The sequence below is a fragment of the Acomys minous genome (genome assembly GCF_964271855.1).
Source record: "Acomys minous genome assembly, chromosome: 11".
NCBI lineage: Eukaryota > Metazoa > Chordata > Mammalia > Rodentia > Muridae > Acomys > Acomys minous.
The window spans coordinates 7,068,081-7,083,854 of record NC_140492.1 but is presented as its reverse complement, the minus strand read 5'-3'; the positions used below and the strand labels follow the sequence as shown (position 1 = coordinate 7,083,854).

The 15,774-nt window shown below is 49.1% G+C and overlaps 1 protein-coding gene across 1 annotated transcript in view; it reads left to right on the top strand.

Annotated features, from left to right (window-relative positions):
* Positions 1-10,730, top strand: part of LOC311608853 (interferon alpha/beta receptor 2-like) — a 53,289-nt gene extending 42,559 nt beyond the window's left edge. The window contains exons 13-16 of the mRNA XM_084801459.1: positions 1,207-1,373; positions 3,566-3,713; positions 4,533-4,690; positions 9,754-10,730. Coding sequence (XP_084657585.1) covers positions 1,207-1,373; positions 3,566-3,713; positions 4,533-4,690; positions 9,754-10,107 — 827 coding nt within the window. The 3' untranslated portion in view covers positions 10,108-10,730. The remainder of the gene's footprint in view (positions 1-1,206; positions 1,374-3,565; positions 3,714-4,532; positions 4,691-9,753) is intronic.
* Positions 10,731-15,774: the final 5,044 nt, after the last annotated feature.

Below are 15,774 nucleotides of genomic sequence, written 5' to 3'. Positions count from 1 at the left end.
TTCTGCCCAGTTACAGGCTGTCTAGCTTCTTTTATTAGCCAATCAGAGATAATTAGGGAGCAGAGTTTATATAACATAGATTGGTGTTCGTGAGAATGAACTTGTCTGGACTGGAACCAGATCTCAGGGCCCTGAATTCAGCATTTGGATACATAGAGCCCCACACCCACCCCCCAGCACACGACCCAAGGTCACACATGTAAAAGTGAGAGAGCAAAGAGGCTGCCACAGGCCCCTGCGGCTTAACAGCAGCCCCCAAAAGTAGCATTGGCCAGTGAGGAGAACACGGGACATAACTGTGCCTTCCCAAAGCCTTCGCTACTCTTTCTGTGGTTATTTTTGAGCACCTTCTGTGTGCTAGGCATGTTCTTAGCATTGAAGCTACAACAACAAACAAGAAGAAAGCCTTGCCCTAATGGAGTGTACGGGGCTCTCAGGAAGGCTGACAGGAGTCCAGTGGGTGCACACTTGGTGATGCAGAGGGACTGTGGCTCTCAGAGCTGGGAGTCAGCAGGAGAGCAGGGCCTCTCTTGTCCACAAAGCCATGATATACAGGCTGCCCAAAGAGTGACATCTGACATTTGAATGAAGACCTAGAGGGAGTGAAGGGCCTAGCTACGTAAGTAGCTAGGAAAAGAAAAGTTCTACAGCTAATAGAAATATCATTTGTAGCCTTAAGGCTAGAAAAACAAAAGAAAATTCAAACCGGTAGAAGGCAGAAAGAGAAAGAAAAGGCACAAAGAGAAAAAGAAGAAGCTAACAATATAAAACAATCTAAAAACAGAATTTTTTGCCAAGCAGGGTGTCGTGCCTGCAACCACAGTACTGATAAGACTTACACAGGAGAATCACAGGTCTGAGGCTAGCCTGGGCTATGTACAAGGGAACCCCCTCCCCCCAACAAAAAAGCCATTTTTATAAACAGTACAAAACAATATAGTTGAAATAATCCTAAGTATACTATATATCACTGTGTATATAAATGGATTAAATTTGATTAATAAAGACAAAGCTTATTGGGTCTTTTTAAATAGGCAAAAATATCCAGCTATCTTCCTTAGGCCACGTTGTAACAGTGACCTGTCTAGGGTCAGTGTTATCCCTCAGTCCCTCAATGGATTGTTGCGCACATATATGAAGAATTCATGTCCAACCGTTTAAAATGTGATTTTTGATTGTTGTCTTGGTGTGTTCTTGTACTTTTAGCCATCATTGGACCTCCTGAGATGCAGATAGACTCTCTCGCTGACTCTTTACACATGCGCTTCTCAGCCCCACAAACCGAGAACGAGCCTGAGACGTGGTCCATGAAGAACATTTATAACTCATGGGCTTACAGGGTGCAGTACTGGAAGAATGGCACTGACGCACAGGTACGCTTGGCTGTCATGCGCGTCTCACACGGAGGTACCCATGCTCTTTGCTCAGTTTGGCCGGCCATGATAACAAAGAGGAGAGGCCACCCGGGGCTGTGGGGATGCTTCCTGGGTAAAGTGCTTGCTCTGCAAACATGAGAGCCAAAATTTATATTCCCCAACACCCAAGTTAAAAAGCCAGGCACGACAGTGCATAACTGTGACTGACCAAGACTGAGAGACGGAGGCAGGAGCATGCTGGGAGCTCACTGGTCTGCTGGTTCAGTCCATTCGTGAGATACAGATTCAAGGAGAGGCCCTGACTTCAAAAGCAAGGTGGGCAGAGACAGAGGAAGACGCCTGATGCCAACCTCCGCCCTTCATACACACACCTATTGGTGTGTGCACACATCCCTGCGTACACACAGACACACACACACACACCTGATATCCAGAAAGTCTAAAGCTTGCTCCTCAGCAAGCCAAAAGCTGCTGGATCCCCCTCTCGCGAGGGAAAGGCATGGAACAGACTCTCAGGATGAAGTCCACACAGTAAACTTCCCTTTCCTTAGAAGGAAGTTGCAGGGGACATAGGGCACTGTCAGCATTTGGCTGGGGGAGGCTGGAGTCAGCTGCCATGTCATCAGCTGGATGGCCAGTTCCTCATCCCATACCCCCAATGCCACAAACCAGTCACTCCCCAGTGACAACCCCTCCCAACTCCCAGGATGTTTAAGAACACTGCCATTTTATTTTTAATCTTCCTATCTAATTTTTCCCTGTTGCTCTCTTCTTTAGGGGAGCAATCATTTAAAAGGAAGTTTTATTATGTTTATTTCTTTAGCTGAGGAGCATGCCACAGCCCTGGAGATCAAGTTACCAGGCCTTTACAGGCCGAGTCCTTTCACCAGCTCACGGAGCAATTCTTTTGAAATCAAAACTTGAAGCTAAAAACTCTGGTTAGAATATTGCCTCTGTCACCATATTGCTGTGGTCACGGCGATGACCTCAGCCTCCTTTGGTCTACAGCAGAGTCACAACAACCCGCTTCACTCAAGAAACAGGAAGAACAGCCCAATTCATTGAACTGCTGTGGCATTCACTGACAAAAGCCAAACTTTCCCTGTTATCTGGAGCAATATGAGGCTCTCTCGTCTTTATTTGGACACTTATTCATTTTTGGTCAAAGTTAGTGCCCCTGAGCTGAGTATCTCAGCTGGTATATGAGCTGTGTAAATTAATTACATTAAATGTTCATCAGCTCTTCCCAAGAGTCTGAGAGGAAGATCACTCACGTTTATTGTCTTCAGATGATATGATTACACACACACACACATGCGCACACACACACACACATGTACACACATACACACATATGTGCATACATGTATACAAAATACACACACACACACACACACACACACATACACGCATACTGGAGAGCCAAACACAAATCTCAAGTTAATTTTTTTCACCCAGAGAATCTTTCACTGAATGGAGCCGTGTCATAGTCTCTTCTGGCTGCTGTAATAAAACAGAAAGTTTGTGGATGATAACCCTAGATGCAAAGGAAGGAGTCCAAGGTCAAGGCACGGCAGCAGGTCCAGTGTCTTGTGAAGGCTAGCCACTTCGCTAAGGTCATGCCTGATGCTGCATGCTTTGATGACTAAGGTGAAAAGGGGTGCACAGCTCCCTGACACCTCTTTCTGCAGTGTGCGTGATGACCTGACCAACGTGAATGCTGGCCAGTGTGCCCTTAGGCATCCGAAAGGCACCTTGCAGACCTGTCTGGAACCTAGAGTAGAGGTAGCAAGGATATGAATATGCCTGTACAGGCAGCAGGTTTCACACACACACACACACACACACACACACACACACACGGGGACCGCTGTTTGCAGGCATTGCACATTGGGTCCCATGAAGGAAGGAGCCTGCCTGGTTGCCTTAATTGCTGAGGTACAGTATTTTTTGTAAGGGAAGTGTGACAGTTTAGATGCCACCCATGGGACAGAACTGAGACAATGAGATGGCTTGGCGGCATCATGGTCGGTCTTGTCCCATTCCTCAGGATGTAACATATGTCCGGAGCTGGAAGGCGCTCCAGCCAGTGGCTCTTTCTGAGAAGTCTGGAGCACAGCTTAGAGCATACAGGAAAGGGAACTAGGAGAGAGGCAGCATCCCTTCACTGCCGTGCATTTCCTTTATAGTTTCAAGTCATTTCCCCATATGACTTCGTGGTCCTCAGAGACCTGGAGCCGTGGACAACTTACTGCATTCAAGTTCAAGGCTTTCTTCTTGATCAGAACAGAACTGGAGAATGGAGCAAACCTCTCTGTGAGCGGACGACCAGGGATGGTGAGTAGGGGCATGGAGAGCCTGGAACTGCCTTCTCGGAGCCACAGGGCAGAGATCAGCCAACCCCCCCCCTGCCCCCACCCCCACCCCCACCCCCACCCTGCCCCCATCAATGTGGTCCCCAGATCCCGCACTGGTCGGCTTCATCCTACAAATAAGATGCCCCGTTCTGAGGAAACTGGCTCCCTCTGGCCAGCGCAGTGGGCTGGGGTCTGCCTCCGTGAATCCACCTTTACTGTGTATGCTCTGTTGCCCTCTCGGTTCTCTGAAACAGCTTCATTGGTTCTCATATGAACGCCCCGCAGAGACTGAGCCCTGCCACATCTTGACTTTCCTTCCCTGCATTTCTAGTTTTGAGGACAAACAATGACTGGGAAAGGGGGCACTCGGACAAGGCATCAGTGATGGCCACTTGGGCCACGCAGCCCAAGGATTTGTGTGCGCTCCTCGGTGTAAAGCAGCTTCCCCTTCTCAGTACCACACACGGGTGCCTGTGTCTCCTTCAGGCCCTATTTGCCATGTCTAGCGCAATGCCTAGAGCAGACAGCCTCAGCCACTCTACAAACAGGCCGAGCAGACAGGACCCTTGCTTACCGTCCCTCCTTGTGCCACCACTCATATCAGAAGCCACACTGTAAAGGGGATTCAGGGAAGAGGTGGCCTCACTGAAAACGCCACCTCCCGCCACCTGCCATGCTTTGGGCCAGCGTGACTAGATGAGCCGGGTTTGAGGGATTGTTTTGGATCACGATGGGTGCGACCCTGTGACTCAACCTGCGTGCGCGCCAAGAGTCTAACTGGCCACATTGTCCCTGGCAGAAACGACCCCCTCCTGGATGGTGGCCGCCATCCTCATGGCCTCCGTCTTTGTGGTCGTCCTCGTCCTCCTTGGCTGCTTTGGCTTGCTGTGGTTCATTTACAAGAAGGCCAAGTACACCTTCTGTTCTGGGACGTCGATCCCGCAGCACTTGAAGGAGGTAGGTGGGGGCCTGACGAGGGACTTCACTTAGGCAGAGGCCATCCAGTGCTCTTCAGGAGCCAGATGCATGCTCGTGTGCTGGCCCGTTCCCCGTGTGCCAAGGAAGCCAGAACCCCACCCCCAACCCCAACCCCCAGACCTTGGTAGCACCTTCTTCACTGTCCAGAATGGAGTCCTTGGGTTCAAAGGTAATAATTGTGGCAGGAAGAGAGAGAGAGAGAGAGGGAGAGGGAGAGGGGGAGAGAGAGAGAGAGAGAGAGAGAGAGAGAGAGAGAGAGAGAGAGAGAGAGCAGAAACGCTGGCGAAGGGAGAGCAGGATGGAGAGGTGTGGGGTTTTCTGTTTGGGAATATCACCACCATTGACATTCCAGGGTGTGTATTATGGACCCCGGGGTTGGGGGCTGTTTTCTAGAGGTTTTGAGAGAAGACGGAATGCATCTGGCCGAAGACCATAAAGGCTTCTTGTTTACACACTAAGAGCCTGACCCCACACACAGGCCGACACCCAGCCCAGGGAGGGCTTGCTCCCAGGATAGGATCCCCACATGCCCTCCTCCCTGTAAAGCAAGAGTGGCCTCTCTCTCCTACATCTGGTCATGAGGATATGTCACAGTAAGAACAGATGCAGAGCAGATAGAGTGGGGCGGGGAAACCATATCAGTCCTGTGTGTGGCTGACTGGCATCTGCTGACCTCAGGTAAGGACAGGACAGGCCCAGGAGCCCCACAGTAATGTCACTCTGTAATAACGGAGAGTCTCTAAAGGAAAACTGCTTAGATTGCACAGGGAAATTTGCAAGTCCAGGGAACATGTCATGGTGAAAGGGGGCCAGCGGATGAGGTGGGAGTGCTGGTTTTAAGTATACCCAAGGAAGTAAAGAAAAACAGATATTTAAGGGTAAACTGGGGGGAAAGGACAATGGTTATTTTGAAGCAATAATCCTTGGCTGAAAGATCAGTAGCAACCTTGATGCTGGTTCAATATTGGAAAATAAGCAATCACAACCGCTTGGGTAGATGTCCTTGCAGAGGTGGCCCTGTGCGAGGTTGTGATTCAGTGGCTGTCTTGCCACAGCATTCGTCACAGGGCAGATTGTACACGAAGGCCCTCCCTCTGTGGACTCTCACCTCTGCTTTGTGTGGTTTTGACCCAAGTGACTCAGTTTCTTGATGGTGCTTTCCTCAGCGGCCTCCTTGGGGCCGTATGTTCACCTAACCCTCCTCGGTCAGAGCCTCTGTCTCTGCCAGGTCCACATGGCTGCACTGAGCTGCTGCTGCTGGCCCAGCCTGAACTCACAGCTTTACTCTCTGCTTTGTGATTCTCCTCAGGTGATTGACTGAGAAGTTCACCCAGTCTTTTCCCATCACATACTTTACAGACCTTCAGTCATATACGCAGCAGGCTCAGTTAACATATAGTCACTGAGTCATCCACTAGCCTGAAGGTCAGGGTATGAGCTCCATAGCTCATACATGCGGCAGGACCCTTCTCTGCTCTGTGTTCCTCCCAGAGCCAGCAGCCTTTGCCTCACATTGTGCCACATGCCCACACTGTGCCGTGCTCCCACGAGTGGAATCTGATGTCCGAGCACCCAGGAAGTCCTGCCAAGTAGAGTACTTCCTTCTCAGTGTGGGATGGATGCTCCATCCTTTGCCTTCTCTGGTGTACCATCTCCATGAGACTCCTCACACTTGTCTGCTGTACTGGGTCTCCAGTTCTTCCTAGAGAAGATACCCGGCTCGCTGCAGCTTTAGTGATGCCATGTGCACTACTGGTCCATTAATGATGTACTGTGATAACCTCTGTTCACACGCCAACAATTGGTGTGAATGACTCCAGAGACGGACACGGGTCTTGCTGCTGTGAATGTTGCGCCCAGGGAGGAAGCCAGCTGTGAGCCACTCCAACTGGCAGACCTCCTAGAAGCTGGGGGACATTATGAAGGGACTGTGGGTAGTGTAGGACATCACCCACCATGGCTGGGAAGTGGGACATAGGGCCACAGAGTTCAAGAGCAGAGAGAATTTTCTGAGCAGTACAAGCAAACCCCGCAGCACCCGAGAGAAGAGAGTATCTGGGGATGTGTTGATATGAAGTTAGTCAGCTCTGGGTGGAAGACATTTTATTACCTGAGAACCAGCCAGGAAACTCTCAAAACTGGTCAGACAGTGTCGTTCAGCGTCTGGCGGGCTGGTCCAGGTGCTGCTTGGCTTCCAGACAAGAACAGACAGACCTTGAGATCAAAGGTCCCGAGGTCCTGTTTCTCACCTAGCAGCTGCTTAGAGCACTGAGGCTAAAGACTGTGTCCTGTGGCCATGTTCCCAGTCTCTCCAGGTGAAGTGGAAAATGAGTTTTCCTTGGAGTGTTACAGTGTAGCTCTCTTAGAATGAGAGGGCTAGTATTGCCAGTATCGAAAGCTCCCAGAGCCTGTGATGAGACAAAAATATCACAGCCTTTTTCTTAAGCTGCTGTGCTAGGCAGGGCAGAGGAAGCAGGTGGATATTCGAAACTGACCCAGCAGGCATGTGTGGTGAGATGCAGGCCCCGGCAGGCGCTTCACCAGTGGTCTCCAGGGGTGGAGGCGATGAAGCAGGCTGCAGCGGCTGCAAAGACAATTCCACCATGGCTGCCTGACCACTGGGTGTCCAGCAGCAACTCTTCCCCAAAATGAATGGAGTCTCAGATGGTCATGGTGGAGGAATGGCATGAGCACCCAAGAGGGAGGAAGCCAGCCAGCCTTTATTTATAAACCTTGGGCAGTGGGGAGGGGTTTGTGGGTGAATGTGTCTGATTCACTAGGGCTAGGGGTGCCAGGATGCTTAATCTACATGCAGTGGCATGGTACCTCATTTATACGCAGTGACACAGGGTCCTATCACAGGAAGGAGAAACGGTGCTTATTTGCCCTATCATTGAGGTAATAACTTCTAGATACTATGATTAAAAAGTCATTTGCTGGTGGCTAGGATCTCCTTAGCATAGGGTGGGGTTTACTAAACCAGTTTTCCTATCAGGAAAGAGTCGGGGTCTGTCATCTTCCCTGAGGGTTATGTGAGGAATCTTAGAAGATCTGAGGTTACCAGATCAGATGGAGTAAGAACCCCGCTGAGGAAAGGGGGTCCACCACCATAGACCAAGAAGACATCAGACGTCAACCTTATCCAGCAAAGTCCGGCAAGACAGGAAGGAAGAGATGATCAGAGCAGGCAAGCACAGGCAAGAACAGGTGGGTTAGAGCCCCCACCTCCTAGGCTAGCAGGCCTCACGGGAGCTGTGAGGGTGGCAGGGGCATGAAGAGGGGCTGGAGAGTGAAGGCAAGGCAAACTGCAGAGCAAATTAACGGTCGCCACATCACCACCCTCCAGTTCGACTATGACGCAGGGTTCATGTTAACTTGGCACATTCAAGTCCAGGGGGCCTGAACTGCAGAAGCTGACTAGAGCTCGCCAGCATGGTGCTGCTGAGCCAACACCTGTTTCAGTATTGCTGTGTTTTATGAAACATAGGACATCTAAAATAACATTGTTTCAATATTCAGCCGATACGTTTTTAAGTTAAGGTAGTTTACATCTCTTTCATACAAAAAAATCCTTAATATCTCATGTCTACTTCACATTCACAACACTCCTCAGTTCCGACCGGCCCCATGTGGCTTGTGGCTACTGTACAGGACATTACAAGATTAAAGGTGAAAATGGAGCGCCACACAGGATGTTGGTGAACTTGGCCCAAGATACCTGAGAGATGCCATGTGTCCACCCATGACACATTTATCCACGGCCTGTGTCCCCTCTTCTTCCCATGCCTCACCCCCTCACATCCCTACACACCCAACACATACTCTACAGACAACCTGCCAGTACTTGACCCGCCTCTTATAGTTGTGGTTTTTAAAAATACGGGTGGCTTAGCGTCCACACCATAATCATATTTCAGAGTGTAGCTCAGTGGCATCAAGCAGCCATCCCCACCAGACCCCCCCACCAGGCATCCCCAGATCCCGTTCCACTTGCATAGCAAAAACTCAGCCCAGTAAACACTCTCTGGGTGCTCTTTCCCACAGTCAGCGTTCCAACCTCTGTCTCTGTAAATCCGGTCACTCTAGATCACTCTTGTTATCTGCCTGTCGTTCTTTCCTTAAGATAGGTTCTCATGTAGCCCAGGCTAGCTTCAATCTCACCATCTACCCTGGGATGACTTTGAACTTCTGACCCTTCTGCTTGTACCTCCCAGGTGCAGGGACTGTGGTTGTGCACCAACGTGGCCAGAGTATTTCACTTAGCAGCTCTTCAGCACTCTTCCATGTTGTAGAATGTGTCAGAATTTTTTGTTTAAAAAAGTTAGTGTCTGGGGCTGGAGAGATGGCTCAGAGGTTAAGAGCATTGGCTGTTCTTCCAAAGGTCCTGAGTTCAATCCCCAGAAATGACACAGTGGCTCATAACCATCTAAAATGAGATTTGGTGCCCTCTTCTGGCCTGTTGGTTCATATGCAAGCAGAATACTGTATGAATAATAAATTTCTTAAAAAATTAGTGTCTATTTATGTGTGCGTGTGTTCACCCATGCACGTGTGCATGTGATGTGTGCATGTGTGAGTCATGGTGTGTCCAATGCCACTGTGTGCATTGGAGGGGCTAAGGGACAACTTTGAGGAGTTAGCTCTGTCCTCCTACTATGGGGTTGGGACTCACACTCGGGTGTGCGTGGGAAGCACCTTTCCCTGCTGAGCCATTTCTCTGGACCAGCAAGCCCCGTTGTGTGTTCACCCCTGGATGGCACTTCCCTTTTGTCCTGCTGTCTGGTCACTGTTATCAATTCTGTTGGTGCGACATGTGAGCCTCTTCAGCAACCTGCTGTCATTTCCCTTGAGAATGTACCTGTGCGTGTACTTGCTAGGTCATGTGATAATATTTTTTTCAAGGAGCCACCATAGGGTTACTGTTACATTTTAAAGTTGCATTTTTCTAGCCCTAAGGTTTTGCATAAAACCCTTGTCAACCTAGAAAAAGGAAGAACAGGGTGATTTGGACCTTAAGTAACAGCCCTTTCACTTTCCTGCAGTTTCTGGGCCACCCGCATCACAGCACACTTCTGCTGTTCTCCTTCCCTCTCTCTGACGAGACTGAAGTGTTTGACAAACTAAGCGTCATCACCAAAGAGACTGAAGGCAACAAGCAGAGTCCCGGAGACGGCTGTGCCCTGGAGACCTCTCGTGAGGCAGGGAGTCAGCCGAATCCAGGAGACGGCTGTGCCCTGGAGACCCCATGTGAGCTGGGACATCAGCAGAGTCCAGGAGATGGCTGTGCCCTGGAGACCCCGTGTGAGGCAGGGCATCAGGAGCTGGAGCCCAAGGATGAGACCTCCATACCTGCAGTCGGTGACCCCTTACTTCCCACACCTGCCCCAGAAGTGTGATCAGAGTGGCCGCTGGAGAAAATTCCAAATCTAGAACTTTCTGATGCTGGTCTGGTGCAGACAACCAAAGAGCCAGGTTCAAAGACTGGAGTGACAGAAGGTTCTCCACTTGGGAGTCCCCTGCTTTGTAAAAGCGTTCGTGGTCTGGGAGCTGAGTGTGCAGCTCACTGGATGGAGTACATGAGGCACTAGCTTCCATCCCCTTCACCACAGGGATGGTGGCACCTGCCCATAAACCCAATGCCTGCGAGGTAGAGGCAGGAGGATCAGAAGTGCAAGGTCATCTTGAATTGTACAAGGAGTTCAGGGCCAAGCTGGACTAGAGACCCTGTCTTCAAAAAGAGAGGCTTTAATGATTGTTTTTAATGACCACTGAATGTAGTTTGGGCCCTTTGTGCTCACTAAAATAAAGACTGCATTTAAATTGTAACAAACAAATATTTGAGAGAGAGAGAGAGAGAGAGAGAGAGAGAGAGAGAGAGAGAGAGAAGCTGTGCTGGACATGGACGGGAGTTTTGGATTCTCAGTGGTGTTCTTCAAATCTCTATATGTGTGTATTTGTGTTAGCTTTCTGCTGTTATAACAAAATACCTGACATAAAAAATATAAAAGGAAGAAAAGTGGGTTTTTGTTGTTTGTTTGTTTGCCATGGCTTCAGAGGCCTCTCTGCCCATGGCCTCTTCACCCCTTTGCTTTGGGTCTCTGTTGGCACATTACAACATGGTAGAGTATGTGCTAGATGCTGTTCGCCTCATGGTCCCAGGATGCCTCTTTACGGGCACTCCTCCAATGACCTCACTCACTCCTACTAGGCTTACTTCTTAAAGCTTGTACCTGTCTCCCAACAGCACCACAAGATGGCTACCGTTGTCCCCAAATCTCATGTTTAGCATATGGCCTTTGGGGACACTGAAGATCTAAGCCACACAAGAATTAATAATAGTGTAATCGTTAAAATATGCACAAATGAGGCTCTGCTTTGTCCCTGTCCAAGAAGCTAGCACTTGTTGGGACTGAGTTCCTAATCTTCTGTGGTAGCTGTATCTGGGATGCCTCCAAGAACAGAAAAGCTCTGGGCTTTGTTCAGCACAGACATTTACTAGCCTGTGCCCTCTCAGTTTGACCTGTCTATGGGATTGAAAAGACATGAGGATTAAAGATACGAATGTAAAAATGTGACTGCCCAAAGCCAGCCCATAATAGATGGCAGCAGTTCATAACCAATCGTATCATCCAATAGGCATGACAACCTCCATAACTATACACCAACTACAATGCCCCTAATCTGTGCCAGCTTGACCAGTAAAGCAGATCCAGAGACGGAGCTGGGGATGTAGCTCAGAAGTGGGGCGCTTGCCTAGAACAAGAAAAGCCCTGACCACCACCATCCCAATATTAGCTAGGTGTCTATTGTCCTGCCACAACCAAAAGCAACTTGGGAAGGAAAGAGTTTATTTGGCTTATAGTTTAACAGTCCATCATTAGGGGAATCCAGGGCAAGAACGCCAGGCAGGAACCTGAAGGCAGGAACTGACGCAGAGACCACCGATGAGTGCTGCTTGCACACTTACTCCTCCTGGCTTGCTCAGTTTGCTTTTCCACAGACACCAGCACCACCCACAAGTGAGCTGAGTGCTTCTACATCAATCATCAATCAAGAAAATCCCCCATAGGCTTGTCCACAGATGGGAGCGTTTTTCTCAATTGAGTTTCTCCCAGGTGACTGTAGCGTGCATCAAGTTGACAAAAAGAAAAACAAAAACAAAAAAAAATCTACCAACACACACACACACACACACACACACACACACACACACACACACTTTAAAAACAAAAACAGAACAGAGAACATTTTTTGTTGTTGAGTTTTTTTGTTTCTTTGTTTGTTTTTTGTTTTTTGTTTTTTCAAGACAGGGCCTCTCTGTGTTAGCCTTGGCTGTCCTGGACTCACTTTGTAGACCAGGCTAGCCTCGAACTCACAGTGATCCGCCTGCCTCTGCCTCCTGAGTGCTGGGGTGAAAGGTGTGTGCCACCATGCCCAGCGGAGAACATGTTTTAAGAGCCAAACACTCTCTAATATGAACCCAGTAGGTTCCAGTTCTTGACCAGGACCACCTCACCCTGATAATCTGCCAGTGATTAGTCAGTCTCTGGGCTCTCTCTTCCAAGAAGCCAAAGCTGTTCATCTCAAAAACAAAAACAAAGCAAAACAAAGCAAAACAAAACACCACAATGCCTATCTCAAAGGAAACTAGAGATAGCTTATTCTGGAGCTAAAATATGAATGACCAGGACTCAAGACATAGAGCTCTCTTCAAACATGATGCTCCGATGTGGGAGTTATTTCATGGAGGTTTTAATGTAACAGAACAAAAATAGATAAATCAAGGCATTTAGAAATGCATAGGGGGATCTCAACTGTGGGCCCCAGATGCTATTTGGCACCATTCTTTGCCCTTCCTTGGGTGGAGAGTAGGGTTTTGTTAAGACAATGCAGTCCTAAGATTTTATCTACTCATCAGGATGTTAGGCCTGACACACATGTGGCCAAGGAATGGCTGTTGGGGGCTAAAATGGCCAGAGAGAAATTGTAGTTAGACTCTCCACCTGGAACTCTCCACAATCAGGGGAAGTTTTAATCAGGCCTTGTAGGGAGCTTCCTTTCTGGAATTCCCAGCTACCAGGGCAAGGCCGGGGTTCAGCAACCCCTGTCCAAGCTGACCTACAGCCCTAAAGGCTGTGAAGGCAACACTTTGCCAAGTTCCTGACCATCAGAGAGACAGGTCATTTTCAGAAAGGCCCAGCAGAGAGCTGGACGTGGTGCTTCGTGCATGTTATCTCAGCACTCAGAGGCAGGAAAACTTGGCAAGTTCAAGACCAGCCTGAGCTACATAGTGAGATTTTGCCTCAAATAAATGCATAAGATGAAAGCCCCAGAAATGTCCAATGGGTATAGTAATACATGCCTGCAACCTTAGCACACAGAACATAGACACAAATGGATCAGAAGTTCAAGGCCAGCCAGGGCTACACGAGACATTGTTAAAAAGAAGAAAAAGAAGAGGAAGAAAGGAGGGAGGGAACAGGGCAGGAAGAAAAGAAGGAAATAAGGAGCAAAGGAGGAAGGAAAAAAGGAAAGTGTTAGGTTCTAAGTAAAGCCCCAAAATGGCAGTGCTGGTGACAATGTCCTGGTGACACGCTTGACCAGGTAAACGGAAGGATTGTTACTGGGTAAACAGAACCCTAAATTGAGCATTCCCCGGGGATCTTGTAGAATGGGTTTCTGGTCACCAGAAAAACCTCTACTTCTCTTAATCTGTCCCCAGGGGTCAACTACCTCTAGCCAGGGCATCTAGACCTGCTGACCGTCATATAAAATCCACTTGCTTTCCCACCATTTTGCCCTCCCTCTCCCAGAGAGAAAGGCCTTGGTGATTTGGTCCCCACTAAACCTTTATTCCTACCCACAGAGTGGTCCAGTTCAGTGGTCTCACTGTGCCCTCGCTTAAATTTGGTGCTGAAACCCAGTAGGAACCTTGTCCTTACCCCCAAAAATCCCTGTCCCACCTAACTGGACCAAACTGCCCCGTTGGCCCTCCTGGGAACGGACCATTCATCTACACTGGCTTCTGACACCCACCATATTGGACTCCAAGTTTAGAGTCCGCCTCCTCCTTCTCCTCTGCCTGCCATACCCGCCATCATCTCTCCGTGCCCATTTGGGTAAGTGCTCTCTTGGAGATGCCCATTCTGTCTCTCTAGTGCCCTGAAGCCTGCTCAGTCACACCAGTGTAACCATGAAGTGCCCTAGGCCCAATGCACAGAAAAGGACACCTCTCCATTACTATTCAAAGGATTCATCTCTTTGGGGACACCCTTGGATTTGGATGCCGTCCACGGTACTTGCCTCTTACTGTGTCACCCTCCTCATGTGTCTCTTGGAATCCACCTCCTGCTGGGCTTCCTACTCATGGCCTCTTTCCTGAGTCTCTCCCACCTCCTCCTTGCTCCAGGCTCTTCCACTTCAATATTCTGTGTCTTTTCCTTGGTGGAGCCTGTTCTATGTCTCAATCCCTTTCTCATTTCTTCACTAATCTCTTTCCCTCTGGAACCCTGAGCTCCAAATTAAATGCTTTCTTTTGTTAGAGTTGCTTTGGTCATGGTGTCTCCTCACAGCAATAGACAGACGGGAAGTCACAGCGGCAAGTAGCAGGCTACAAGCAGCAGGCATGGCGACAGCAGCAGGAAGCTGAGAGCTCACACCTCCTCCACAAACACGAAGCAGAGGAAGTCAGCTTGAAGTGGTCCAAGTGGGGAGCAAGTAGGGAGCCCAAGACTATGAGGGACATTTCTCATTCAAACCACCTCAGTAAGTTATGGAACAGCTGCCAAAAGGTTCAACAAGTGGTAATGCCCTAACAAGGCTTGCTAACGGCAGAGCCGGAGAACTAATACAGACGCCGTGGGTGTGACTGCAAAGAAAGCCGACTGGTGGGCCAGGAGATGAGAAAGTACTTGCCACCCAGCCCGATTTCAATCCCCATCCACAACTGATGCTGGCAAGTTGTTCTCTGATCTACACACACACACACACACACACACACACACACACACACACACACACACGTTAATAAATACATATAATACAAAATCTAACCCAGTTGGAAAGCTTCTAGAAGATGGAAGGGCCACAAAGCTAAGCCACAAAGCCCTCAGACCACCCAGGCTGGACACCTGACTGGGGTCTGGTGACTGGGACTATAATTCAAGCGTTCCATGTCAAGTAGAAGGACTCTATTGAGCAGAAGCTGTGAGGCAGACCGTTCGGTTGGCCCCTTGACCCATGAGGAGCGGCCTATGGGGCTGTTGCCATTGCAGTGCCCTTCCTTTTCTAGGGTCCAGGGAAAGGTACCGTGTCCGTCATTGGTCTGCTGTGTTCACTGTGTTCTCTAGCCTAGGTTTCTTGATATAATCTAATGTGCAGTATGCCCATATGCTCCCAAGTGACTGACTGTTTACCACTCTAGTTGACAGCATGAACCTGGGAGACTGGAACCTAGAAATGAAGCAGGCTAAAGCCTCATGCAATGGCTTTGTTCAGAGCATCAGACAATTTATACTCTGAGGATTAAGAAGAGCACCTGTACTAGGTAAAGATAGTGCATGCCTTTAATCCCAGTACTTGGGGCACAAAGGCAGGCAGATCTCTGTGAGTTCAAGGCCAGCCTAGTCTACAGAGTGAGTTCCAGGACAGCCAAGGCTACAAGGAGAAATCTTATTTCGGAGGGTCGGGGGAGAAGAAAAGAATGTTTTAAAAGCTGGGCGGTAGGGCCACCCTCCTGCCTGTGGTGTCCTGAGCTTCGTGATTTGAACAGGAGTTGCTAATTAGAAAAGACCAAATTGGAGAAGTTTCCAGACCTAGCCGCAGAGAAAGAAGGCAGAGACCATGAAGAGAGGAATGAGGAAAAGACCCTGATCCAGGAGATGAAAAGGAGAGAGAGAGAGAGAGAGAGAGAGAGAGAGAGAGAGAGAAGAAATGAAGAAGAAAAGGGAATTGGCTGAACTTAGGAGCCACTCGTCACTGGTGAAAGTTGAGACCATGTCCTCAAATCAAGACAGCAACCTGATGTGTGAACTGAGCAAAGCATCCTGGGAAGACACGAATGT